Here is a 27,348-nt window from a genome sequence, read left to right as displayed (position 1 = left end):
CACATCAGGAGATGTGCTAGTAAGGTAGAAAGCCAGGGAACTCACGCATGCACAGGGAAAACATGCACAGAAAGGCTCGGCTGTCTGGGATTCAAACCAGGAACCTTTAATACTGTGAGGCAACAGTACCAACCACTGCAACAATGTGCAGCCCAATTTTTACCCTAGTCTCCAAACCACACCTAGCAAATTACAGAGACCTGTCCTACAGCATTTAACCAATACTCTTTGAGTATTTACACTCACATTACCATTTTATTAACGGCAAATATTTCAAAATGTTTATAAGATCAACGCCAAAGAGCTGATGAAAACCCTGTTTATGCAATATCAGACAGATTAATGTCCACCTTTTAAAACTTCAACACCTTTCAGTATCATGTATTTAACCAATGCAATGTGTTATTTACATGGTAGAAATAAGGAAAGTTTGTAAAACTAAAGTTACAAAGACAATTTTCCATCAAGAATTGCAAGCAAACTCCAGCACACAGTATAAAATGCAAAAATATATTGTTGAAGTGAGTTTATCTGCTGAGTTAACCCTTTGTTGGACCAGTGAGTGAAGAAAAGCTTCCAAGCTCAAGTGCAGACTTTGGTGAGATGCCAAAGCTTCATTTATTGTCAGATTTTCTGTAAAGTTTATAATTTATTGACGAGTTCCTGTCAGAAGAGCCACAGCTTGTCCCGTTTGAGTTTCCTCGACAATAAGATTAAAGCATTCTCAAAGCGTGTTTCACTTGAAGTCCTTGTTGTCATGTGTAACTGCCAGGCAGCACATCAACATCTCTTAGCTTTGTGCTACAAATTCAAAAAGTCACACGTTAACACTGATCGAAGCTTACTCTCTCCTAACAAATAATATTGCACTTAACATCCTTTCACACCAGCCACCATTATTCTCACACTTAATAATATATATATATATATTTATATATATACTGACGTCCTTGCCTTTTGCATTTACACCGAGTAGTTTATCCTCATACAGAAACATCAGTAAGAAAGTCGTCTTAAAAAAACACAAGGGGGCTAGAAATTACACTAAATTTCAAAAGAAGTATTCTACACTAAACTTGTACAAATCTCAGGGTTTCTTTTCCAAGTGCTATACAGCAAAAAGAAGAAATAGTCTTCTTCAAAATAAAATGTCAGCAGGCTACTGCTCATCCTCATTTTCCTGGCCAGAACCTTCAGAGCGATCTCCTTCTATTCGATCTGCAAGTGGGGGGAAAAAAAAAAAAAAATCACATTTTAGTGTGATTTTAGTACATTTGTGTAAAATTCAAACATCCTCTACTAATAAAAAAAACTCCTATACCTGATCTGATATGATTGAGGGAGGCCAGCATTCGGAGCATAAACGAGGCCGGGACTGTGATTGTGTTCCTGGTTTCTTCGAGCATCAGCTCGTTGCGGGTTATCACCTTGACAGAAAAGAGGAAGACAGGAAAAGAAAACGTAAGAGGAAGAATAACAGGAAGACAGGCAGCAGAGGTCAAACTGTTCTTTTCAAAAGTGAGAGAAAAGATGAGTGCTTTTTTAAACCTGAGGATTCCTGGATTCTCTAGACTGCTACCTATACAATTTTACTATGAAAATTAAACCCCTTATTCTGGTTATTGCTGCCCTTTAATGTCCTTTTTGCTGTCTTAAATCAACCAATATTTATTTGTATAGTGCCAATTCACAGCCATGGTTACACTATACAGACAAAAGTATTTGGCCACACCTGTTAATCGTTAAATTCAGGTATTTCAATCAAACCCATTGCCACAGGTGTATGAAATCAAGTACTTAGTAGCCATGCAGTCTTCATTTGTAAATATTTGTGATAATATATATTTTTTTCTGAACAGCTCAGTGACTTCAAGTGTGGTATTGTGATGGATGCCACCTTTGGTATTAGACGGTTCATGTAATTTAATCCCTTCTAGATATTCCTGACTCAGCTGTAATTGATATTATTAGAAAGTGGAGGCGTTTAGGAACAACAGCAACAAAGTGGAAGACTTCACAGAGCGGGATGGACAACGGCTAAGGCGCATATTCCATAGCTGATGAGTTCTGAACTTCCACTGGCATTAATGTAAACACAAAAACTGCTGCAGGGTCTTCATGAAATGAGTTTCCATGGCTGAGCAGCTGCATGCAAGCCTCACATCACCAAGTTCCTGCGGGTGTAATGGTCAGGCTGCCAAAAACTTCTGCCCATTTCAGCTCATGACATACATTGGCATAGGCCTCCTGGGTATGTTTTTACATTTCTTTAAACAATAATTACACTTTTATAATTATTATTTTTTTTATAAAAGCAGAAGTTGAACTGTAGTGAGCAACTCCCTATTTCTATCCTGATTCATACTTCACCATACAAGTTATATGCAACTAAAAGACAGGCATGGAGAGCAGAAGTGAAAATTGAAGAACAGGGTTGTAGCTCTGTAGAGCAGCCTGTTGCAAGCAGTGTCAACTCGCCTTGGTGCAAATCTTTGGTCTGAACTGGGCTTTACTGAGCAGCCTCTTATACCCAAGAGTCCTTTAACAGACCAACAGCTGGAAATAACTTATTTTAAATATACATTTGTCCACAAAAGACAACAAAAGTGTATGTAAATTATGATAAGGTTATAACTGAAGCCTACACCTGTGATTTAGTCAGTGCAAAATAGCAACAGCTACACTGAGTAGGGAAAAAAGTGTACACTCTGTTAGAAATGGTAAATTATGCTCAAACAAAACTACTGATGCTAAAGATTGCTAAGATGGTGATTCAATCCAGTGATATCATACCTCATTAGCAAGGACTCTGTTGAAAGATGGCGTCTGTTCGAGTGGTGACCAAATCTTGATATCATAGTCTATCCCTGAAGAAGCTAGAACTGAGATGAACAGCATGTTAATAAATACAGAAACAATGCAATTTTACACTTATGTGGAGAATCATGTAGGCTGCGGGGGGGGGGGCGGGACTCACTGGGGTCGAAGGGGTGGGGTTGCAGGCAGTTCACTACATGGTTGTCGGCTTCCAGCAGCATGAGGTGCTCTGCGGTGTGTCTGTCCCAGATGAAGATGTGACCGCAGTCTGAGCCACTCATCACAAAATTGTTGCCCCAAAAACACGACTCCTTTATCTACAAAGCACAGAAAAAAACCTTATGAGCTGCTGCATTAACCAACAATAGAATAGCTTTGCATTTTAGGAGGCCAGCTGTTTTCTCTCTTCTTTTTTATAGATTTAAACTTTATTTGTAAGGAACCTTCAGACAAATTCAAATGCAGTTCAAAATTCTTTATAAGAAAGTGGAAAAGGTGGGTCTAGCCAGGTGAACTTTGCCTGTTTGACAGGAGGCTAAAGGAGTTTGTTTTAGCTCCACCTCTTTCTCTAGTTCTTGGTTTAATAGCAGTAATTCAGGCAGTGTTTCAAAATGGCACCACCATCATTGGGTCTCAAATCTCTGCCTCAGTAACCAATGGATGACACTGATGAGAATGCATCCATCTTTCATATGATATGTGACTAATTTATAAACATATATGTGTTTTCTGTGATTATGCAATGTTTTATCAAATTACATGGGTACATGTAAAACATGGGTGGTATTCATCCTTGCTTCTTCCACATTTGCTCAAACAACTCTGCCCAGTTTCCTTATTCCTAAGGTCCCTAAAGTTACAAAATGTAAATTCTGTGAGATTTACCATTGTCCTTGAGTTGCGATGACCTTTGTAAACCATTTTGACCGAAGGTCTCCTGATATTCTGCGTCTCACTCTCCTCCATCTCCCTCCTCTCTTTCCTCCTGCGAAACAGCTCCTGGATTCGAGCGGCTGCTGAGCGTCTGTGTGAGTAAGAAAACCAGTACATGTGATTAGGAGGCGTTCAAAAAAAAAAGGCAAACAAAAGAAACAAACCCATGCTGTCGCTGATGCTTAAGAGCCACATGCGTCAAATCTTGAATTGTGAATGTGCCCGTAACAACAATTTATGGAATAGCAAACCTGAATGGAGCTACTTTTCAAGGCAAAGATTTAAAAACGGATCAAAAGTCTTATTCATAATTGACACAGCAGAAATGTCACAAAAAATGTAATCAGAGATCATTAAGATACTTCACTGCTTTTGTGTAGTTAAAGATCAGAATCAATTCAACCATATTTGTTCATTTCATTTCAATTAGTATCTCATGCGCACATTTCTTCTTCATTCTCTGTTTCTTTTCTGTAAATGATTTTCAAAATGCTGCAACAATGCTGTGTCTCACACTTTGTGGAGTCAGTACTCACATGCATGTCACTCCAACTCTACTGTTAGCCGCATGTGTGTTAGATTTCTGTGAGTAAACCAAGACCAAACCCTGTTATTTTCATCCTACATACATCATGAAGTGCTGTTGCTCAGTTCCACATCACACACCTGGCAAGTTAGATGCTTAAAGTGGCCAGTGCAGAAATCAACATTACCTGATCATCCTATCTCCTACAGCAGACCCTCTGGAAATAAATCTACATTTGTAGTGAAACAGTCATCACAAGGAAAACATCCCAGAACCCCCCTTACAAAATTTTGTTTAAAGAGGAACTACATGATTTAGAGAATAAAACCTGCTTAAAAAATCATGTGGAGTGTACCTCTGTCCTTGTCCTCTGAACCTGGCTGAAGGGATGAGAATGGGATCATCATCGCTGTCATCAGAATCCTGGTTGCCTCGTGCAGGTTGGCTCTGTCCCTCCTCCCCCTCCTCCCCTGTGGGCTCTGCTCTCCTGCAGCCTCCTGTTGTGTCCTCCGTACCCACCGCCTGGCTTCGCTCCCGTGATGAAGACACCTCTGAAGAGCTCCCTGCTGGGGCCTGAGCTGATGTGTGAGCGCTGGAGCAGGAAGCGTCACAGGGTGGGTCCACAGAAGCTGTCCCACTCTTCTGCTGTCCCGTCGACTCTGACGAAGCTAGAGAAGTCAAAGTGAGTATTCCGGCAGTTGAGGTGTACTTTTCTGCATTTATTTAGTCTACCAATTAAGATGCAATACAGAACAGGTAAGAGAGCACTTCAAAGTGTGCACACAAAAGTCCTTATAACTGAATAAATAACTGAACCAATAATAATAATAATAATAACAATAATTAATAATGATTACAAAAAAACACAAAATGAACTGAAACTATTCTGAGCATACAAAACTAAAATAAAAGTAAGGAAAAATTCTCCTGGTAGGCTGTTTCAGCCATGCTCAGTTATGGAGGCCACTGTGCTCTTGGGAACCGTCAGTGCAGCAGAATGTTTTGCAGCCTTCCCCAGATCTGTGCCTTGCAGCAATCCTGTCTCAGAGCTCTGCAGGTAGTTCCTTTAAACTTATGGCTTGGGTTTTGCTCTGATATGCATAGTCAGCTGTGAGGCCTTCTATAGAGAGGTGTGTGCCTTTCCAAATCATGTCCAATCAGTTTAATTTACCACAGGTGGACTCCAGTCAAGGTGGAGAAACATCTTACAAAAGATCAAGAGAAATGGGAGAAACCTGAGCTAAATGTTTTTAGCTGTGTTTTTCTACAGGGACTAAATACTAATGCAAATTTGATAGTTCCTTTTATTTAATTTTCAGTTCATTTGCAAAAAAATCTAAAATTCTGTTTTCATTTTGTAATAATGGGGTCCTGAGTGTAGATTAATGAGAGATTTTTTTCTTATGTAGCATCAGGGGGCAACAAAACAAAAACAAAAAAGTGAAGGGGGTCTGAATACTGTCTGAATGCCCTGTATGTACTTGAAAGTATGCTCTTGTCAGGGAGCACTCGGAAGGGGTACTTTCATACTTGATGGTCTGAGCTTGAAACTCACTCGTGGACTTATTGTTAATCTACACATTTAAGTATTCACTCACGCTAAAAGTGTAAAAAAGTGTACTCATCAAGTGTGTACCTCTCGGGTAGAGAATTAAGACCACAGATGCAAACAATTCAGCTATGGGTTGCATCAGCTGTGCACTAGTACTGGTGCAACAGGTTGTTGTAGTTAAAAACTGTCATGATTCTGACTTTATTTAAGATCTGTACCAAAAACAAGACTAATAAAACAAGTCCTTTAAGACTAAAAAACAAGTCCTTTAAGACTTAAAAACAAGTCCTTTAAGACATCCAGTAACTTGTATGTACACTGCTCACAGCAACACAAAGGTTTACTCCCATCAGTTATACTTCAGTGGTTACAGGTGCAGCAAAGACCTTTTCTAACCACAACCTACTACACCCGTCATTGATGCAAGCTGTCAGAAGGGAAACAGTTATGAAACCCTCTTTAACTACATATGTATCTATTATTCTGCTGCAAGACTCACCTTGCTCTGTCAGGGAAGTCTCTGTAGAAGCACTTTCTTTGCTTTGTACAGTCTCAGATGTTTTGGGTCCTCCACTGCCCATAGAACTGGATGTGCTGCTGCTCCTGTTGAGGAGGATAAAACCGTGACAAGAGTGCCACAGAACGCTAAGGGTTCGCTGCATTGTGGGAACTTGAAGCTGGCAGTCATGGTTTCATTTTTAGGTTCTTTTGAATAACAAGAGTTATGCAATGAAATGTTAATGATATAAAATAAATGCAACAAGTGCAACCTAGCTGCCACAACCACACATTGAAATAAAACTGAAATGAACCCCAATGAAACATTCAACATTATAAATGATTTTTTAAAGTGAGAACAAAAAAAAGTATCTGCATGTTACATATATCACCCACCACTCATCGGTGAAGTCCAGCTTGATGGTGCTGGTGGTGGTTCCCTCTGAGCTGTAGTGCAGGCTGAGGACTGGCTCTGCTGCACTGGGCCGACTGGTGGCGGGTGTGGAGGTGGAGGTGGTGGGTGTGGAGGTGGAGGTGGTTTCAGTACCGCTGCTGACTGCTGCAGAAACAGGCTGATCTGTGGATTGACCTGCAGCTTCTGCTGCTCCTAAAAGAAGAGACACGAGAAAACAGATTTAATTTATTTCATGTGTTCTTCTTGATCAAATATTTCTAATCAAATGTTTCACCTCAGAATACTGACTGTTGTTAAAGACGTGTTATTAGTGGTGTAAAAGGAAGCAGGAAACATGCAAACTTCTGTTGCATCACTTCATTGTTGGTAAACCACCCAGCAGTAATGGAGACGTGCAGCTGACATTAAGAGAGGAGATGAGGGGATAGTAAAGAAGTGAGGATGATCACGAGCCACAGCAACAACACACAAACACAACAGGACACAGGATACACAATGGCAAAAGCCCCCGATGGATCGTTGTACACCTGAGGTGGTTGTAATAATAATTTATCAACCATGTATCTGTAAGACTTACATGAAAAGCTTTTTTTTGTCAGTAAAATTTTGCACACCACCTCTTAATCGATTACCAGAATTTTACTGGGAAGCCACTTCACTATTAATTACGTTTTTATGTGAATGCTATCTTTTTATGTGTTTCTGAATGTAAGTCTAATATTATTCAGATAGATCTGAAACTGAAGTATAGCGGGGGACAAAAAAGAAATAAAAGACATGGAAGCAGCAGAAGACAAAGTTTGGAGATTTATAAGACAAAGCGGGGATGCACCGATCTGATTCTGATATTACTCTGATCCTTACTACAGTAGCTCGATCACTTGGGTCAATCCTCATCTAAAAATTTAAATCTGTTTTTAACTTTACATGTGAGTACATTTAACATAGGGTGAAGGAAGGAGCTGCATTGTGAACTGTTTGGATGAGTTTCTTGCTTGATACGCCAAAAAGTTCTGCAGTTACTTCTTAAATCTGCAAATTTGTTACATCTTTGTTACTTTGAAGTTGAGCACAAAGGGCAACTGGTGTAAAAAAAAAAAAAATTAAACCAAAGTGGAAGCGCAAAGGACTGCAATTCCTCAAGGGTCCACTTGTGTCAGGCTACAAAATGCAACTTCTGCCTATTTGGTCCCATATTTAATTCTCATTTTTACAGCAGAAGCAAACATGATTACAGCCTGGATCAACACATGGGTTTGGTCTCTATGGCACATTGAATTATTGTTAAAAACTATACAGGGGTGGAATTTTTACTCAAGGAATCTATTTTGATTAAATTTAGGATAAAAGTAACTTTTAGCCAGGAGCTTAAAGCCCAACCTAACAGAACATCATTGCTTTAAAGATTGATTAAAAAAACTGAGAGACAGCATTTCTCTTGCGTGTATGAGTTTCCTAGAAAAGCGCTATATAAGTCTGATGAATTATTATTATTATTATTATTATTATTATTATTATTATTATTATTATTCTCAAGTGGTGGCAGACATTTTTTTGAAGGGGTCTGGCTGCAGACTAGATCTCAGACAGTTCTCACACAGACCGTTAACCTGAGACGCCACATCTGTCAGAATGGATACGAAAGCTAAAATTTTCAAAATAAAATTGGATTAAACTTTTAGTTATGTTAGGGTGTGGATTAAGGTAAAGGTTAGGAAACCAAAAGTTAAATGTAAAAAAAAAAACCTTACCTGCAAAACCTGAATACAAAACATTGAATAAATACCAGTAAATAGTCTTACAGATAAAAAGCTCATCCTCCACTTCTACTATTACTTTAATCATTACTTTATGATTTAATTTATTTGATTTATTTCTTATTATTTCATAATGATATATTCTTATTTTGCCTTTTATAATGTGAAGCACATTAGTCACACCTGGTTGTTTCAAATGTGCTAAATAAATAAAGTTGAACTAAAACTGAATTGGAAACATTCTAATGTAGCAAATCTAGGTTATGTAACTCCATTAGCTGCATAAGCTTCGTACATGCATAGCTATGTAGCTAAAGCTCACCAGGCTGATAGATGTCTATGCTAATAAAGCAACAAAACTTACATCAGCTACGTAAGCTACATAGCTATGTTATGTTTGCAGCTTATGTAGCTACATTCGCTGTAGCTCTGTTTGCTAAAGCTAACTTAGCAACATTGGCTAATGTAGTGACATTAACAACTTAATTAACATTGCAACTAATGAAGCTAAAGCAGGCCACTGCTCATAAATCTACTTTAAAATTAGGTTTATATATAATTAATCCCCAGGTTAGACCTCTGTCCTTTTTTCTGTTGTGGTTATAAAATGCTGCTTAGTTTGTAATGTTTGCAGCGTGGTTGTTTCATAAATTGGCTGCCAAACTTTTTTTCATGAATAAAGCTGAATTTAAAAACTGGAAATACGTTGGATTTGCAATTACAGCTCTTCTATCCAAACAGAGACAGAGTCTCAAATTCAGAGCCTGCAAGAGGAGTTGTGTGAGATCTATGGACTGCAGCCAGACTGTATTTTGCACGTCGGCTTCATAACACCTTATCAGAAATTCACAGATGACGCCACTGAGACTACGGCTCTGTTTTTTGCATACTATGGTCAAGGCTGATGTTGCCTTTCTTATTAAAAAATGATCACCATCTTGATCTCACAGTGAAGAATTTAAAATAGCACCTATTCATAGCCTATACATTGGCATCAGGAATGAAACGGTCACATCTGTGCATCCCAAAGAGACATTTTTCTGTTTATGAGGGAGGATGAAAAGGACACAGCTAGTAAGCAGGGTGGGATTGTTGGGGGGAGGACGCACCCTGCTGTTCATCGAGAGTCATGGATCCCAGCTGTTTGTTTACCACAGACGAGGGGGAATCTGGAACACAAATGAGACCGACTAAACATCGGACACAGAGGTCAAACCTGAGGACTCACACAGTACAGACGCACAGGGGTTAAAACTTTTGACTCAAATTAAAAAAGAAAAGGTGTAATCCAGGTTAAGCAGGAGGAGCTGTAAAGTCAGCCGCAGAAGAACAAGCTTCAAGGATCATTCCTCATTCAGTATGTGCAGCTTCATGAGTATCAGAGATTAGTATGTCTGAATGAAAACATAAACATAACACATTCACACATGCGTACAGCATATAATGTGTTATATGACTTCTTTCATATCATTAGGACTAACAAGCTTACTGCAAGACCCAACAGGAAGATAAGCCTTGTTAGTTTGTAACCCTCCTTTAGAACCTCAAGATTTCAACAGTCAGCTATCAATTCATGTAATTTTCTTACATTTTTAAATGATATGATAGAATGAATATCATGAAACTAGATCATTCTCCATTGGAGCAGATGCAAGCAGAAGAATTCACAAAATATTTCAAGATTTATATAAAATGCGATGAAAAGGGAGACATCTGACTGGATAGAGGTGATTTTATCTTGCAAAAAAAATGGATCATGCGCCTTCAGGAGTCTTAAAAACTTAAAAACAGGTATAGTGAGGTTCATAAAACACAAACATTGTGTAAACAGCTGACATAGGCAGGTTTTTGTAGCAAAAATATTGGTCGTAAATATCAAAGGAAATTTTTATATCTACCAATACAATAATGATGATCATTTATCAAAATGATAACATTGTGCATCCTAATTCTGCTTGTCCAAACTGCTGTTTTTACTTCAAGCCACTGTGTGTATCTGTATTCACCACTGCATAATATACCCTTTCTGGGGTTACTGGCTTTTTTGCCAATTATACATGCTTTAACAGACTGATCTCATTTTCCAAGTCATCAGCCATAACATTTAAAAGATCCACAGTTTAACCCTATAAAGACCTTTAACATGGGACATCACACAGTCAGACATGGGCAGTGTAGCCCCGAACCAGACAGTAAAAGGGGTTTGTGACACAATTGATGAAAGTGATAAATAAAACACCTGTTCACAAACTCCCCATGGTAATTTGTGTAGTGCACATTTACTACAAGGAAAGTTTGGAAAGCTTTAGTTGTATTAGATGCCTGAAAATCATCAAAACAAAGAACGTCCACAGCAGTGTCTCATTTGTCTCAATGCTAGCATATGCCAGTAGTCTGGTTTAAAATGTGACCCTGTTTACAGGTAACCCTGCAAAGCAGATGGATTCGCCTGTTTCTATGTTTCTCACTGGCAAATCTATCTTGTAAAGCTCCCGTCTGAACAGTTTGGGCCCGGTTAGAAAGTGACAGGACCAATCAGTGTCGAGGGGCAGTACTTTCGGGCGCAGCAGAGTCATAACGTGACAAGAGCGGTGACAAGAGGCCGGTGCAATTATGGCGGAAGAGATTAGCGTGGATGCTGCTAAAGCACCAGTTTTATCAGAACTTGACGTTTCTTCATTGAAACAAGAACAAAGAACAGCATTGAGTTGTTTTCAATTCTAAGATGAAAAAGGTCTTGTACTGACATGTCTACAGTTGCCATGGTTCATGTAATGCAGTTCTCTATGAAGTTTATTCCCTGGTAGTGGCGCACCTCGGTATCAGCAACAACGTTTTGTTGCTCTGATTGGCCCATAAAGATGTGACAGAACGTTCATACAATCACCCTCAGAGTTAGTTTTTTTTTCAAAGGCTTTACCCTTTCCCACATACTGCCTATGGAAGGTTTTCCAGATGTCAGGTTGGTTTACAGGTGACTTTGACTAAATGACAAGCTGAAAACAGAAAAAGGACTTGTGAATCCTTCTATGTTGTCTAGTGAGCTTTAGACAACGAAACATTTTAATAAAAAAGGTGTTTGTGTGTACAGCTGTGTATGCAAGACAGCTTTTGTATGCTTTCAGATAAATGCTGGTGTATTCAGAGAAGCAACACTTTCAGTCTGGTCTTCACAAGTTTCTCTGTTTGTGAGCACCCATGAGGTGACGGCTCATTTGACAGAGTCACTGAAATTTTGACTAAGTATGCAAATTCTATTTCATTTTGTTCTTTTACATTTTTTGCTCTCAAATACACCCAGAATGTAATTACCAACTAAAACAAAAGTAGTCTGATATGAACACCAGTACTTCCACCATCCACTGTAGTAAGTGACGTCATCGCAGTCGAATGTCTGGAAAAGGTCTTCAGGAGACCTCACTGTATGCGTCCCATCGTATACTGTGATGGACTCAAAGTTAAGTCAACATCTTAGATTTCTGCTCTTACTTCTTTTATTTCTGCTTTTCTGAACAGTCTCAAGAAATGTCTGTGTGGCCACCAACGTTAATCAAAGCTTTAACACTAAAATAACTTAAAAAACAGATTCCTTGCCACGAGTCAATCATTTTTGCCTTAAAAGCTTTGCCAGCAATGATGCTGATTTGTAACGTTTTAGATCTGGGGTTACCCCTCTACATGAGGTACTGCACCAACTCTTGGTTTAAAGGGTCTAAATTGTTAATGCCTGCTTTGACAGAGTGAGGAACAGCTTTAAGCTTGTAGTGAAAAGACATACCTGCGCCTGCATCTTATACAGCATCTAACTGAAAAGTTCTGAACCAGATACTGTTATCAGCTGGGTACATATTTGAGTCATGTGCCAGAAAGTCCTTGATCTCCTTTTATGATGGGATTTAGCTTTGAAAGGCTGGTAAGAATGAGACTTGGCTTTGAATTGGCAGTAAAGAGACCTCGGTCTGTTTTGACAAGAAGAGGCTCTGTCTCAGAGGAAATTCAAGAACAGATGAGAGACATCGTCATCAATATTGGTCAGTCTGAAAAGGGTTACAAAGCCATTTCTACAGCTTTGGGACACCAGTGAACCATGGTGAGAGCCATTATCCACAAATGGAGAAAACTTGTAACAGTTGGAAACCTTTCCAGTAGTGGCAAGTAGACCAAAATTACTCCAAGAGCACATCAGCAACTCATCCAGAAGGTCACAAAAGAACCCAGGACAGCATCTAAAGACCTGCAGGCTTCACTTAATTCAGTTAAGATCAGTGTTCTTGGTTCAACAGTAGTAGACTTTAGGGGGAATATTCTGTAGACAGATGAAACAAAAGCTTGAAAATGTGCATCTTGTTGCATCTAGTGTAAAACTAACAGCATTTGATTAAAAAAAAAAACATCAGCAGCAGTCAAACATGGAGTTGGTAATGTCCAAGGGCTGGGTTGCTGCTCAAGGGCCTGGAAGAGCATGAGTTCTGCTCTCTATCAGAAATTCCAGAGGGAGAATGACCAGCCATCAGTTTGTGACCTATTGTCATGCCGTGGCATGAACTTAAACAAGGCAATCATGCTAGAAAATCCTCCTATGTTGCTGGTTTAAAACAAATCTGAGAAGAAGAATGGGCCAAAATTCCTCAATGCCAGTTATTGCAAATGCTTGCTTACAGTTGTTGCCTCCAAGGGTGGCACAACCAGTTATTAGGTCTCAGTTTTAAATTACTTTCTCACATAGGGCCTGGTAGGTTTGGATGTCTTTTTTCCCCTTATAAATGAAATAATGGTTTAAAAACTGAATTTTGTATTTACTCTGGTTGTCTTTGTCTAAAGTTAAATTTTTTTTGATGATCTAAAACATTTAAGTGTGACAAATATGCAAAAAAAACAACAACAATAAATCAGGAAGGGGGAATTACTTTTCCATGGCACTGTAAACTGCAACACAATGACAAAAAGCCGTGATAATGTCAGTTTTTACATTATTTTAGGTCTGAAAGGAGCTTTAGTAATCAAACCAAAGTGAATCCTGTCCAGTGTTAAGTTCATCAGTTAAGCCAACTGATCTTTGTGGGCATCTTCAAACATGAATGGACAACTACATGAGCTATGAGGACGCCATAGCAGAGCTTCACACTGGCTGGTGCCACTCCAACAGGTGAAAACTCAAGCAACAGGTGGAGCAATGAAGTGAGAGCATTAGTGAGTGAGCAAACAGGAGAAGTGACTGCTACAGAGGTTAACTAATATCAAGGTGCGTTACTGGGGAAACAGAAAGAGGATCAGCGCAGGATTAGAGGTCAGTTCTAGCAAGATCCGGTCTTTCTGGGGAGGAAAGGGAAGGTGAAGATGGCAGGGGAGGACAGGGAGTCCAGGCAATACAGCCCGCATGGAGGGGGTGAGGAGCTTAGAGGGGAGGGTAACCTGTAGGGGTTTGCGTCTCAGCAGCAGCAGCATCAGCGGCACTTTGTCTCTCAGGAGCTGCAGAGGAAGAAGAGGAAGAAGAAGGGGCCGCTCGCTGACCCCGTCCTGGTGGGTCGGCCAGTCGGAGTAACCTCTGCAAACGCCTACACACTAAACTTATGGGCAGCCGGTGAGGACCGTACTCTAACAGAGAGGGGAGAGGAGGAGAGGGAGAGTGATGCACGATTAGAAGACCTGAGGGGAGGGGGTGAGGGAGACGAGGAGGGAAGATGAAACAGAGTGAAGTGAAGCTGCTGCTTGAGTGGAGTGGCTCCAACAAACACTAACACAAACACACGAACATCCAAACACACACAGGAAAGACTGATCTGGTACCGACTCGTTGCACTTGGGAGAAAAATGCGGATTTCTGGAAGACATTTTGTAAAAAAAAAAAAAGAAAGCTCGCTCCTGTTTGCATTACCTGACAGTGGCGGCTCGGAGGTGGGCGTGGGTGTTGGCGTGGGAGTTCCGGTGCTGTCTGCCTGACTCCTTTGCTCCGAGTCTGGCGAGGAGGTGAGCGGGGAGGAGGAAGGGGCTGAACTCTCTACTGATGAGGAGCTGGAAGGAGGAGGAGCTGTGACAGTTGATAAGGACCCTGAGGAGGAGGAGGAAGTGGATTCAGGCATGGCGATGGGGGCGGCAGCGGCAGCAATAGGAGGCTCCTCAGGTGCATCTGAACCTGTGGGCCTCTCAGAGGTGCTTGGCTCCTGGGTTGAGTCATCTGCCGGGGCAGCTGGAGCGCTTGATGGCCCCTCTGGATGAGCAGCTGTTCCTAAAAAATGTAAAAAGGATTTCAAGATTTTAAGAAAAAAAAGAATCAACTTACGATTTTTTAAAGGGATCATGAAGTTGACTGATTTTGAATTAAACCTAAAATCAACCCGCCTTTTGAAGTTTTGATATTTATGTGCAGTTTAAGTCAAAAGTAGGTGATGAAATGTAAACGGATAAATACAAAGGCAGGCTGATCCCCCGCCGTCATCTCCACGTGCATTTTGGTAGAGCAATTCAACGAAATATAGATTAGATTGCAATATAGCCTCATGAAATTCTCAAATTTCAGAAGGTGGAATATTTCTTTAACCTGAAATGTGTGTCAAAATGCCAGTTTGCTACTGAGATGTTATGGTCTACACCAGGAGGAAAGAGTAAAAGACAAACGTACTCAAGTACTACTTAAAAGTCACATATTTTACCCTTTTAAGACAAGTTTGTATAGGTCTCAGAGTTCCCCAAAACAAGCCTGTGAAGTTTGTTGCGGAAAAAATCTCCAGTATTGGATGTTTGCATGTCTAAAACCCCTCTGTTTCAGCCCTGCTCAGGAAATGGATGTGGCTTAATGGATGTGGATCTCCTGATCCTCCTCTCATGGCAGCTGAGATGAAGATCAGGAGGGCGGAATTTCTTCCAAGCAGGGAGGGCCAACTGAACCTGGGGGCGGTGCTAACTCCCCATATGACATCATGAGGGGAAAATCGACACACATTTTCTAAAAAGTTGGAGAAAAGGTGGAGGAAATGGATTTTTCTGATTCCTTGGGGGATTGTGGACAAGCCAGAGGCACATATTTTTTGGGGAAAATCCTGAAAAGAGTATTTTGCATAATATGTGACCTTTAATTAGAAATGAAAGTACAAGTCTATAAATCACAAATAAAAGTAAAAAAGCATTTTATTAAAAGTTTACTTAAAGTACTGAGTAGTGTCTGAGGAGTTGTACAGTTAAATTGGATATTTCCTATATGGCAATAACACTATAAAAAGATGATGAATCTACAACCAGGTAATTTAAGTAAAGTAACATTTTTATGATAAAGTGAAATAACTCCTTTTAGGGGATGTATGTGAAATCAGTTTTTCTATGTGCTACTGACCTCATGTGCCATAACTCAGTGGTCATTTTAATGTTGTTGACAGAAAGCCAGAACTTCCTTGTTTATACATTTGGTATTAATTTTTCTACTAAATATTTTTAAAGTGGTTAAAGCAGATATTTGTTCTTAATTTTCTTGCACTCCAGTATGTGAGATGTTACTGACTGGAGATCGGTAAGCTTTATTCATTATATTTCTATTTATTTACTTATAAAGAACATAACTTTCACAGACCCAGTTTAAAAAACTGCAGTCCACATTTTTACATACCGTGTTTCGAACAAAGACTTAGTTTGAATTATGGAAGTACAGAATGGTAAAGCCATAGTTTTGTTTTTATCGATTCTGCAATCCACACTTTAGTTTTAGTGATTTGTTACTGGCCTTCATTGATGTTTACACCATACTTGTTTGGCAGAGCTTATTCATGTTGTCATGATAATCGCTTACAAGGCTGTAAGTTAAACAAACTAACATCAGTTATTGTTTTACCTCTGGGTCGCGTCTGAGGCCGAGTCCCTCTGCTGCTTTGTGCTTCACTCGCCTCCTCAAACCACCGGGACAACATGTCCGACATCCTCTGCATCAACGACACGTTCGGGCTCTGCTCTCCTATAAGAGTAAGGAAGGAAAATGTGAACAGGGTTACTGCTTCCTAAAGCACTGGAAGCAATAATACGAATATGGTAAAGGTGAGTATGACAGGGCGATGTCACGTTAGCCTGAAATAAAAGTGGTGAAAAAGCATTGGAACATCAGAGGACTGTTTTTATTATGTGGCGCTGTAGGATTGAAACAGAGAAAAATGTGGGAAATCAGTGATTGAAACATATTTTCGTATATTTTAGACTATCTGGCCCAGTCAGGACTCCTTCAGTAAAGTTTGGCTTACTTTAATTTTTTATAAGTTTTTCCTGAAAGTGTTATGTTTAAGTGCTCTGAAGTCTCTGACTACAGAGATGTACCTTCCTGATGGACAAAGATTCACTCTCTGGTCATGCCTCATTAAAATGGATTCATATTTACGAATCCTCATGTGTTAATTTAACTGAAATAGGTTTATTTTGTCACTCGAAAGCAGTGTTACTCAACCCTGCTTAACCAAAGAGTCAAATTCTTGAAAAATAGCTTTGCAAGAGCCCCAATCCAAACCTGGGGGGTGAATCCAGTAACTTTTTATATATAACCATTACTTTCCATCCCCATTGTCAACTCCATCAGATCATGGTTTTTCTCATTTTACAAAAAAATATTATCTTCTGTTCAATTTATTCTGCTTTTTGTTTTTTGTTTTTTGCAAAATTCAAGCTAATCTATATGAATAACTAATTCATTTAAAGATATTCGTTTACTATAGCTACTGTTAAAGATAAAGTTAATAGACCACGACATTTAGCACTAAGAAAGTTACAAATAAGAGAAAAGGATGCAATTTATTAGGGATGCACGATATTGGATTTTTGCAGATATCCCTTAAGTCAATATTTACAGATTCATTTTAGCTGATACAGATATTTAAATAAGTTTTACATAAATAAAAATTCAGTCCTTTTCCAGGTTTGAGGATGAAAAAAATCTTTTTTCTTAAAACACCCTTTACAGTTTAAAGAATGAAAATTATTAAAGAAAAAGATCTCAAATTACATAGGTCTGTTAGTTCAGCCTAAAACTCTGCTTTTAAAGAACTGATGGAGTTGTTGAGCACAATGGCAAGCTATTAGAGGGTAATTCATAGAGTTACTTGGAAGGAGGATCTCTTTCTTGATGTCTTCCCTAAACCACTGGATAGCTTTCAAGGACTGATGCTGTTTATTCTAATTAAGATCAGGTATACATTGTATTGTCTGCTTGGGTTTCCGAGGGTTTATGTTTTTGTTTCGGTTCATGTTTTTGTCTCTTCTCCTTTCTGGCTTACACTGAGCATTAAAGCTAGGTGATGGACTTTTTGTTTCTTTTGTCTTGGTCAAAAAAAAAGATACATATCTCAAAAAATGTGAAGTTATATTGAATTTAATGAAAACTGTTTTAATATGCCTTACTGCAAAAATAAAAAAATGAAAATAACATAATTAAAATAATAACAATTAGAAAAGAACATCCAACTCCAAATTTCCTGAATTATGATGAATATTTGTGCAACAAATTTTGGGGAAAGACCATTAAAGTTGTGTAATTTAGCTACAAAAAAGGCTGGATAAGGACATGTCTTAGTCAAGTGCCTTCTAAAATGTAAGACCTCTCACTGGTAAAAATCTGACTTTTTAAGGCCTTAAAAGTCAAATGTGCAATACAAGACTATTTCAGACTTTTCAAGGATCTGCAGGAATCCTGCAAGAGGTGGATACAAGTTTTAGGGTGGCCAAGCCAGAGACAAGTCCTGAATCCTGCTGAAAATCTGCACAGTGACCTGAAGAGGGCAGTGCACATGAAATGCCCACATAATCTGACAGATTTTTAGCACTTCTGAAAGGAGGAGTGGACACATTTTGCAGAGCTGAGATGGATTACACTGACTGACTCCTTCCTAAGAGTGCTATAATGAAATTAAAAGGTGCTTCAACAAAGTCCAAGTCCAGGCTTGTGGATATTTTTGCTACTTGGTTTTTGATATTTTTTATTAATCCCTCCTAAAAGATTTGGATATTTTTTTTAATTCAACTGTATGTGTATGTAATGGGTATAGCTTACATTTAAGGTGGAAAAATTTTTCATATAATAAATCTTAGCCTCATTTTTTAACACCACATTAAATGTGACCTATTCTTACATTTCACACCATTTTATATTTCACAGGCATACCCTGTGAAATCTGGCAACAACAAATGTCGACGGGTTTTGTTTTAGACAGCTTAATGGCAAAAACTGAACCCGTTGGTGTCATAAATCAATACATTCTTGACATGTTTGGGGTCTCCTGAAATCAGAGGAGGGTCTAATCTGTAACATGAGACTTGACTTTAAATTAAATGAGACACATGTGCTTGCTGCTGTACTGACTCCTCTGATCTTACCGTCTCTCTCCCTCTCGCTCTCAGGGCGAGCTCGAGGCCCCGTGTCGGACCAGTCACCTCGTAGTCGGAGGCGCTTCACTGGAGGCTGCCTCAACTGTGGAAACACGCACACAGATAGGGAAAGATTAGCAGTTTGTCAGTCAAAGCATGGTCAAAAATAGCTCCGCTGCCAAAGCAAAACACAGCTCGTCTCTGTCAGTGTCCTCTTTAATGTGCCCCCCCACCACCCTCCCTCCTGGCTGCACGGTGAGGGTGCCTTCACTTTCCCGTCCCCTGGCTCTCTCTGCAGGGCAACAGGCAGAGAGCCAGAAATAGAAAAAGAGGCTCTTAGTGCGACGACTATCAACTGCTCCACTCAGGAAATGTCATCAGGTCTGGATAAGGGCTGTAAGGGGTGAAAAAGACGGAGGCTGGAGGAGATAGGAGAACGAAACGGAAAGAAAAGGGACACAGCAGAAATGAAGTTGCAGGTGGAGGGAAAATGAGCCCCTGCTTGGCCGTGCTCTGCACCTCGGCCTGAACTATTTTGGATGATAGAAGAACACCCCGTGCGTTGGTTGCTGTATTTGGAAAGGAATGTGAGTGGTGGATGCATCTCGACACAGCTGAACTCACCAAGAGGCTTTGAAGCACTGGCACCATGATCCAGCACATTCAGACACCCATGAGGACCAGACCTAAACACTTTACCAAAGGTCTACACAGTTTTCCTGCTGGCTCATTTAGCCTAAACTAAATGACCATATAAACATCTACATACAAGAAAAACACATTTCAAAATATGCTCCTATTCCTCTTTTTTCTCCATTTTTTCATTTTGCTCTTCTTCTTCAGGGTCATTTGCACCGCATCAATCAGAGCAGATTTAGCACTGATGTCTGCAGTGCTCTTACACAGGAGCCCCTGAAGGTCCTTCATTGTGTTTCCTTGCTCACTGACGGGACAAATGATGTGCTTGTGTTTATTTTCTCTACAAGTAAAGCTAATAGGGAACAACCTAACAAGTGTAGGCTGCTTGTATGTTGTTATAAGAGAGGAAACTGCAGTGTTTTTGCTTGTAGCAGATTTTTATTGAACTTTAAATCAAAGTTTGAACTCGTTTAAGCAGCATTTTTGACAACAAAGTCACAATGCTTAATTACTGTTTAGTAATTTTAGAAAATTCATGCAAATAAACAGCATGACAGGCTGTAAACTTTATAAACCATGCTACAAAAACTGAAAGAAATAGAGAGATAAGGCATGTCAACACGATGATTTTCTTAAGATCATATTCTGCCTTTATTGGGACAGGACAGCTGAAAAGAGACAGGAAATATGGGGGAAGACAAACTAAATAGTGCCAAGACCAGGAATTGCTCTGCCACCAGAGGATCAAGGACCACAACCTCCACATATGGGCACCTGCTCCACCAACCGAGCCACACCAGTGCCCAATTAATGTCATTTTAAGTTATTCCATAAACTGCTCTTCTTCCATCCGACTTCCCATGATGTGCTGGGATTTAAACTGAACTTGATCAAGAAACACACTTTTCTCTTTCTCTGACTGTGTGGTAAAGAAGACAACAAGTTAGAGGTCAAACATTGGACTAAAGCTGTTATCACAACTGGACTGCTGACGATTGCTGACTTTTCAGGCTGAGAGAGAGGAAGAAGGGCAGGAATATGGGCAGCGCCACTTCTAAATGTAACGCCTAACCCTCAACTTTAAGAGCCCCCTTTGCCCTTTAAATATACTTATAATTAGTAATAGTGAAATCCTCATTTATTAAATGGGATGACCCTTTGAGCTTCAGATACATCATCATTATTTTCATTGACAGCACTCATGTCTATATGTGCAACAGCAGCGATTTAAAAAAATGCTTGTTCAAAATCAATGGGACCGTAATGTATTAAAACAACATTAAATCATGTTGCTAGACTGTTGTCCTACTTTTCAGTTCTTGCAGTAGATCCATAATGCATTCTGGGAGATTTCCTTTAACACTTGGTGAAGAGTGTGCCAGTGGAAAATCTCTGTTTGAAAGGTCTTGTACCCCCATAACTTCATTCTACCCCTCCATGGGGTATATTGAAATTAAGCCATGATGTTAAAAAAAAAAAAAAAAAAAGCTGATCTACCAACACTAACACATATGAGAGCCTGTTTCATGCTCAAAGCTGCCCATAAGGGGGGAAAAGGGTAAAGCTTTCTGGGACCCATGGAGGTTGGCTATCTTAATTTTAAGCAGTTATAACCTTCTAAAGCTAAATACCTTCGCTTAATTGTTTAAGTAACATATTTTAGTTTTTGTTGTTTTTTTTCAAAATATAAACCCCCTCTTTAAGAATGTTTTGAGCTTTTATTTTTTTAATATTCACTGTGGTGGACTTACTGGACTAGCAGAGTAATATCAGTGTGCATAGCCAATGACAAGACTGGAATTTTTTTTCCAGTTTTATCCAAAGCTGACAGGAGCCAGGTCCAGGAGGTAAGTTGGCCAGGGCATTGGTCCCCAGCCTGGGGTCCGGGACCCCAAAGGGGCTTCAGAGGTCTTAGGGAGGTGCAAAGTTTTGTCTTCTCTGAGATTGTCAAAAGTAAGATTTGCAAATATTGACTACAATAATGATTCAGAAAAAAACTGAACGGGTTAGCTACCTCAAACAAAGGTCTTCAGATAATGTTTGAGGATATTTCCTTTGGGTTACATTCATGGAACTATTATAACTTTTGTTGATAAGGGAAAATGAAAAAAAGGTTGGGAACTTCTAGACTTCTGGAGCTAATGCTACAGATCCAATGTGCATGTGTTGGTATTACTAAATAGCTTCTGGGGAGGCCCCATTTACTGGGCATTTCAAATGCTTTTATGGACTTTTATGGATAACTGAGTGGCTAAACCAAAAGTCCGGACTGAACTATGTCAAAAATCGGATGTTTTACAGTAAATTTTATAGATTTGAAGGGCCCTACAGGTCAACACTTCCTGACTTTGAGGACTGTTTGAATTTTCCTTGATTCCTGAAATGTCCAAACATCTAGTGAATGGATGGTTCTGAATCTGAAAAAATTTTGAGATAGTTCATCCAGCTGTTGTGAAGATACGCAAGTACAGTCCAGACTTTTAGGCATGTTGCGACATGACCAAAAACTGAGGCTGCAGTAAGGGTTGGATGTGGTCCCATCAGGCAGGAAGGAGGATCGACACAACCTTGGTTGGGCTCTGGATGCCCCTGCATATGACCAGGGGCATGAGAAAATAATCCGTTGAAAAAATACTAAAGTCCCCACTGTAAGAGCAGAGTAAGGGGTGGATGTCGTTAGTAAGCATGGTCCAGGGGACTACCCAGGCAGGCTGTAGAGTTGCCATATGCCCCTGGTTTGGATGTCCCAAAGGCTCACTAACTGTGGGCGGTCTCCAGGCGAATTATCAGGAGTGAAAAGGCCTGTATAAAAAAGATGCCGTCAAGCTTGGCTTTGGCTCCCGCGTGGCACATGTGTTGAGCTTGACTCTCCAGCCTCAGGTTGCGCCCTGTGATTAATCCCTTGCGCCCTACATGCCTAATACACATGACTGCATGTCAGTTAAACCCACGGCAACTATCATAACTTCTGTGACAGTGTTTCATGTTGAGAGCTGCATGATTTCAATCACTCACCTCCTCCCTCCTCTCCTCAGACGGGCCCTTCAGCTCGCGGGCCTGGTCATCTTTGGGATCAAACAGGTAGATGTAATCGGAGGAGTAGCTGACCAGCACCTCCTGACCATCCTCGCTGTAGCAGAGAGAAGTCACCCGACACGACTTGTTGGACAGGTGAGTGGGAACAAACCTCACACACATGCCCGTCGTCCCTCTGCCCATGTAGTTACCTGAGTGAGGGAAAAGGAAGGGTCTACTAAATGTTGACACTTTTCAAAGAGCTCAAAACCTTCTGTTGAATGCTGCACCAAAAGGAGAGTTTATACTGAAATTAGGTAGTCTTGAACTGAAGAAACACTGATGCATTTAGGCAAATTTACTTCTATGATTATGCAGCTATATCACAATTTTCACAATCTTTCCAGTCTTTTTTTCATTTTTCTTTTTCCTTTTTGTACCTTTGAGTTTTTATGGAGTTTTAACTCACTAACACCAGAAGAGTCAATAAATATCTTAGATCTTTTTACCTTTCAAATGTTGGTTCAGATCTTTTTTTTATTCATCTGTACTGTAAATCCTTATCTTACAGATGTTATATTTTTGTAAAACTGACTCAAAATATGAGTTTCTCTGCGTCTCTGTGTTCTATATTCATGATGGGCATTCTCCTATGTCTTTATTTGCGTTTTGGGTCTTTGCACAACAGACACCAACATCCCGACAACCCAGCTGGGGTTGACCAGACCCTGGCTTGAGCCACAGCATTTGTCTACAGATCTGCCCTCTAGACCCAAAGCTGTCTCATGGCTTTCTCTGCAGCTTCTGTTGCTTTTCTGTTCTCCTCTTTCCTTGGCATGTGATGCCAAGCAAAGTAAATGCCCTGTAGAAGCAAAGCCTCGGCACCCCACCTCCACGGGTTCACACTGGGCCTGCCAGCCCTGCCTTTGTCATGTCTCCACCAGCTCACTGTACTTGACAACTCTCTTCTCACTGGCCTTGTCCAGGCGCTCTTCCCAGGATACAGTTAACTCCAGCGTGATCAGTTGCTTAGAAGACTCGGAAACAATGACCATGTCTGGCAGCAGAAGTGATGGTACTATCTGGGCTGGGAATATCAGCTGCTTGCAGAGGTCAACTTCCAAGCGCCGGTCACTGGCTGTGGTGAGGAGACCTGCCGTTGGTCTTGGCTGTGGATACAGCTCCTCGCCAGCTCTCACAAAGACGATCCCATCTTGTCCACGCCACTTGCTGTCCCAGTCCCACCATCCTGCTGGCCCGGACTTCCTCCACGCCTGCTCAGACTTCTTCCTGGATAAGCACTTGCCGCTCCCTGGCTTTGTCAACTCTGCTTGCTGGGAGGTAGCCGACTCCTGCCCACCCTGCTACAACGGATCCCACCAGTGCCCTCTGCCTCAACCGTGACTCTGCCACCTCCATAGACCTGGCTGTACTCCACTTCCTGCCTGTTCAAACCTGGATATATGCTGTGTCCACCTTTGGGTCTCTGGATTTTCTGTACTGCAGAGCTCCCCTTGTCCTTGATACCATGATTTTATTAGTGAGACCACTAACTGGGTGTTGTAGGGTGTTTGTGGTGCTGTACAGAGCAGCACAGCTCAGGCTGTTTGGGAAACCAAGCCACCTTTAGTAGCCGCTGATTTCCTGGCATCATTTTCTCTTCATTTAATCTGTAAACCGCTGTGCACGAGGGTAAACATTGCTGGGAAATTGATCATCAGTTGTTCTCTATTTCTCAAAATGCACCGTGGGATAGAAAGAGTGCACTATATAAGGCTTAAGGATGATCACACAGAAGTCACACCTCTACAACATGGCCTATATAGTGCTCTTTAAAGTGAATAGGGTGTGATTTTGGACACAGCTAGTAAGGCAACTGTGGCATTAATGTGTTTAATGTCTTCTGTCACTGATTTCCAACCTAGTATGTCAGTGATTTCCAACCTAGTAGAACCTCTGTCATTGTGGTTTAAACTGGCTTGTCTTCTATTTTCTCCTAATTTTTGGGACAAATACACATGAACTCATTAATAACAGACAATAACTGTGAAGGGAAATCTTAGAGCTTTACCTCCAAACATTAACAAATTGACCTTTACTGAATGAATTTGAACTTGATCCTGTTATTCTCATTCTCTTAAACATCTCTAAAAAGCTGATGTTGATGACGACAGCTTACCCGTTGCTCTGGTACCCAGCATGCGTCTGTCGTAGATCCGCACCGAGCTGTCCGAGCAGCCAACAGCCAGGTAGTACGGCACCAGGGGTGAGATGGATATTGAGGTTGCTGCTCTTCGACAGTTTATCAGGATGTCCTGAAATCAAAACAGACACAATCAGGTTTAAAAAGGCTTTCTGTTGCTCCTTTACCCCATGAGTCCTACTAAAGTTATCACTTACAGAGAGAACGTATATACAGAGTTGGTTTCACAATGATATGGGCACATGATAAGCAAGCTCGAACACAAAGGTTAATCTGAGTAATTAAGAAAATTGATCTTCACTTAGTGTTTAATTCTCTCGTGTCTATGTGTTACACCGACAGGCTGTAGGATAATTAAGAGAAAGAGGTAACCGAGTCCGGTAAAACTACTCTGACAGATTTAAGGTCACAGATACAGATCTCAGGCAAGAAAGAGGAGACGACGCAACACAATCCAGAGGGTTCTCTCACACACACATACAACACGCTCACACGCTCGGACACACAATCTGAAGCAGTCAGCTCTCACTGATGCAGTCTGGCCTGAAGCCAAAGAAACTGTTCTCTGAATTACTCCAGAGACAGAGAGCTGTCAACTCATTTAAGAAATGAGGGTAATGATTACTGTCAGGATCATTAATACTGAACCGATACTAAACCCATCTGGCAATAAATAAAATTGCACAGAAGCAGGACATTCATTGAGTGAAAGAAAAAAGAAATTCACAACACTTCATGTTGGATTAGAACTTTTTTCAAGTTTACAATCTAAATAATCCAGAAAAAATCATTGTGCACGATTATGTATTGAAGATTTTTAAAAGTAAATTCTTGAAATGTGAATCTTGTTTCCTTAAAAAACATGAACTCATCCCAACCTTCAGTGGATTTGTTACTATAAACTTTCATTTTTGCTGGTTAATTTGGTTTTTAAATGGAAAAAATGAGCAGACTTATGACAAATGCGAAAGTCTTCCATAAGAAGCTTCAATGAAAAAGAATAAATGGAAGCACACAAAAACAAAGACCATAATATTCATTACCAGGAATCAAAATCAAATCACTATGGACTGTTTCCCTTTTCATATGAATATAAAAAGTAGGAGTCTGATACAAATATAGATTATCACTAGTTTATGAAACCAATAACCCATATTTGGAACATCTATAATTTACAGTAAAATGAGCCATAATGATGTTTTGGTCATTTAAATGTTAGATTTGAAACATTACCAGCTATCTGTTAGCCAGCAGTACATATGCTCCGATTTTTCTCTTAAGTAAAAGCAGCAATACCACTGTGTAAAAACACTTCTGCACAACCATAAAAGCATTTGCACATGAAGTCCTTTATTTTCAGATACAGAACTCCTAATGAAATTTCAGGCACTCAGACAATGCACACAGAGTCTGATGAGTTTAATTCCCTTAAATTCGTTGCAAAATATTTACAGTACACGGCCAAAAGATCTCACGATGTGTAGAGAATCAGCGGAGAAGATGATATTGTGGCTCTTTCACTCCTTGAAAGCATAAAGAAGACACTGGATCATCCAGTACTGACAGAGGCCTTCTTATTATTATATATTTTTAGCACAAGTTTATGCATCACTTGGCTATGCCAAGTTTGAGAGAGAGCACAATTTTTCAGTTCAGTCTCTTTGCTACATGATTTTAAGTACAAGAAATCTAGCCTTTATCTATGATTTTCCATGGTTGATACCCATGTAATACATGACCTGTTTTTAACATGATTAACAAACATAAGATTGTTTTTTTTAAATTCGCAACAAGAGCTGGAAAAGTACACAACTATCATACTAAGGTCAATGTATAGCCACTTTGGTTAACAGCTACTTGAGTAAAAGTAGAAGTACTGGTCTGTAAATCTACTCAAGTTAAAGTAAAATGCATTTTATTTAAAGTTTACTTTAAGTACTGAGTACTGAGAAGTTAAACAGTAAAATATTATCTTTCCTTATTGGCAAGAACAACAAGAGAATAGATCTCCAATCAGGTTGGTCAGGTAAAGTCACACCTCTATAATAAAGTAAAATACACAGCAAAATAGACAGTGTTGATTTAGCCCATATAGAGTTAAATTTACCACTTTAGAAGTGTCTATATTGGTCCACACAACGGTGGGTCTCCTCTGGCAAGAACAAAACAGAGAGCCAAACTCATTGCAAGGCAATGCATGTTAATGCACTCTGCATCTTAAAGGAGCACCTAAAGTCACAGACGATCACTCTTGCTCTAAGTAGCTGGATAACGTCACCCATGGTGTTAATGTGTCCAACAACAAAAACAACAATCTACTAGAAGCATGAGCTAAAGAGCCCCAGCAGAGATCGCTGTACAACAGGGGACATCCAAACACAACTAAACACATATAAAACAAATCTAACCACACTGCAAAAGGGCATGATGGGTAATTCCACCTACACGTCCCTTAGAGGCCAGCTTACAGGGTGGTGGCTGGCTAACTCCGGCTGTGAAAGAAGGCTTTAGATTAGTCATGCCCAGCTGCATCTCCAATTCAGAAACCCTTGCCTCTTTAGAAATAAACTACATTACACTAAAGAAAGATGAGGAAAGATGAGAAAAAGCTGAACAATTGGCACACAAAGCAGAAGAGAGAAGTAGAAACAAGAGGACACAGTG

At 40.0% G+C, this 27,348-nt stretch overlaps 1 protein-coding gene across 5 annotated transcripts in view; it reads right to left on the bottom strand.

Annotated features, from left to right (window-relative positions):
* Positions 1 to 242: 242 nt before the first annotated feature.
* Positions 243 to 27,348, bottom strand: part of dcaf6 (ddb1 and cul4 associated factor 6) — a 40,355-nt gene continuing 13,249 nt past the window's right edge. The window contains exons 6-21 of one of the 5 annotated variants that reach the window (XM_041806653.1): positions 24,661 to 24,796; positions 22,482 to 22,693; positions 18,837 to 18,930; positions 16,318 to 16,437; positions 14,374 to 14,724; positions 13,911 to 14,093; positions 9,608 to 9,667; positions 6,723 to 6,933; positions 6,328 to 6,431; positions 4,632 to 4,944; positions 4,464 to 4,493; positions 3,703 to 3,841; positions 2,978 to 3,134; positions 2,794 to 2,882; positions 1,322 to 1,427; positions 243 to 1,218 (exon numbers count right to left, since the gene is read on the bottom strand). In XM_041806653.1, the coding sequence (XP_041662587.1) occupies positions 1,160 to 1,218; positions 1,322 to 1,427; positions 2,794 to 2,882; positions 2,978 to 3,134; positions 3,703 to 3,841; positions 4,464 to 4,493; positions 4,632 to 4,944; positions 6,328 to 6,431; positions 6,723 to 6,933; positions 9,608 to 9,667; positions 13,911 to 14,093; positions 14,374 to 14,724; positions 16,318 to 16,437; positions 18,837 to 18,930; positions 22,482 to 22,693; positions 24,661 to 24,796 (2,364 nt within the window). In that variant the 3' untranslated portion in view covers positions 243 to 1,159. The remainder of the gene's footprint in view (positions 1,219 to 1,321; positions 1,428 to 2,793; positions 2,883 to 2,977; positions 3,135 to 3,702; positions 3,842 to 4,463; positions 4,494 to 4,631; positions 4,945 to 6,327; positions 6,432 to 6,722; positions 6,934 to 9,607; positions 9,668 to 13,910; positions 14,094 to 14,373; positions 14,725 to 16,317; positions 16,438 to 18,836; positions 18,931 to 22,481; positions 22,694 to 24,660; positions 24,797 to 27,348) is intronic. The other 4 variants (XM_041806655.1, XM_041806656.1, XM_041806657.1 and 1 more) reach the window with 4 other exon arrangements.

The sequence above is a fragment of the Cheilinus undulatus genome, linkage group 15, assembly GCF_018320785.1.
Source record: "Cheilinus undulatus linkage group 15, ASM1832078v1, whole genome shotgun sequence".
Lineage (NCBI taxonomy): Eukaryota > Metazoa > Chordata > Actinopteri > Labriformes > Labridae > Cheilinus > Cheilinus undulatus.
Note: the sequence above shows the minus strand (reverse complement) of the source record. Positions and strands in the feature narration are given on the sequence as shown.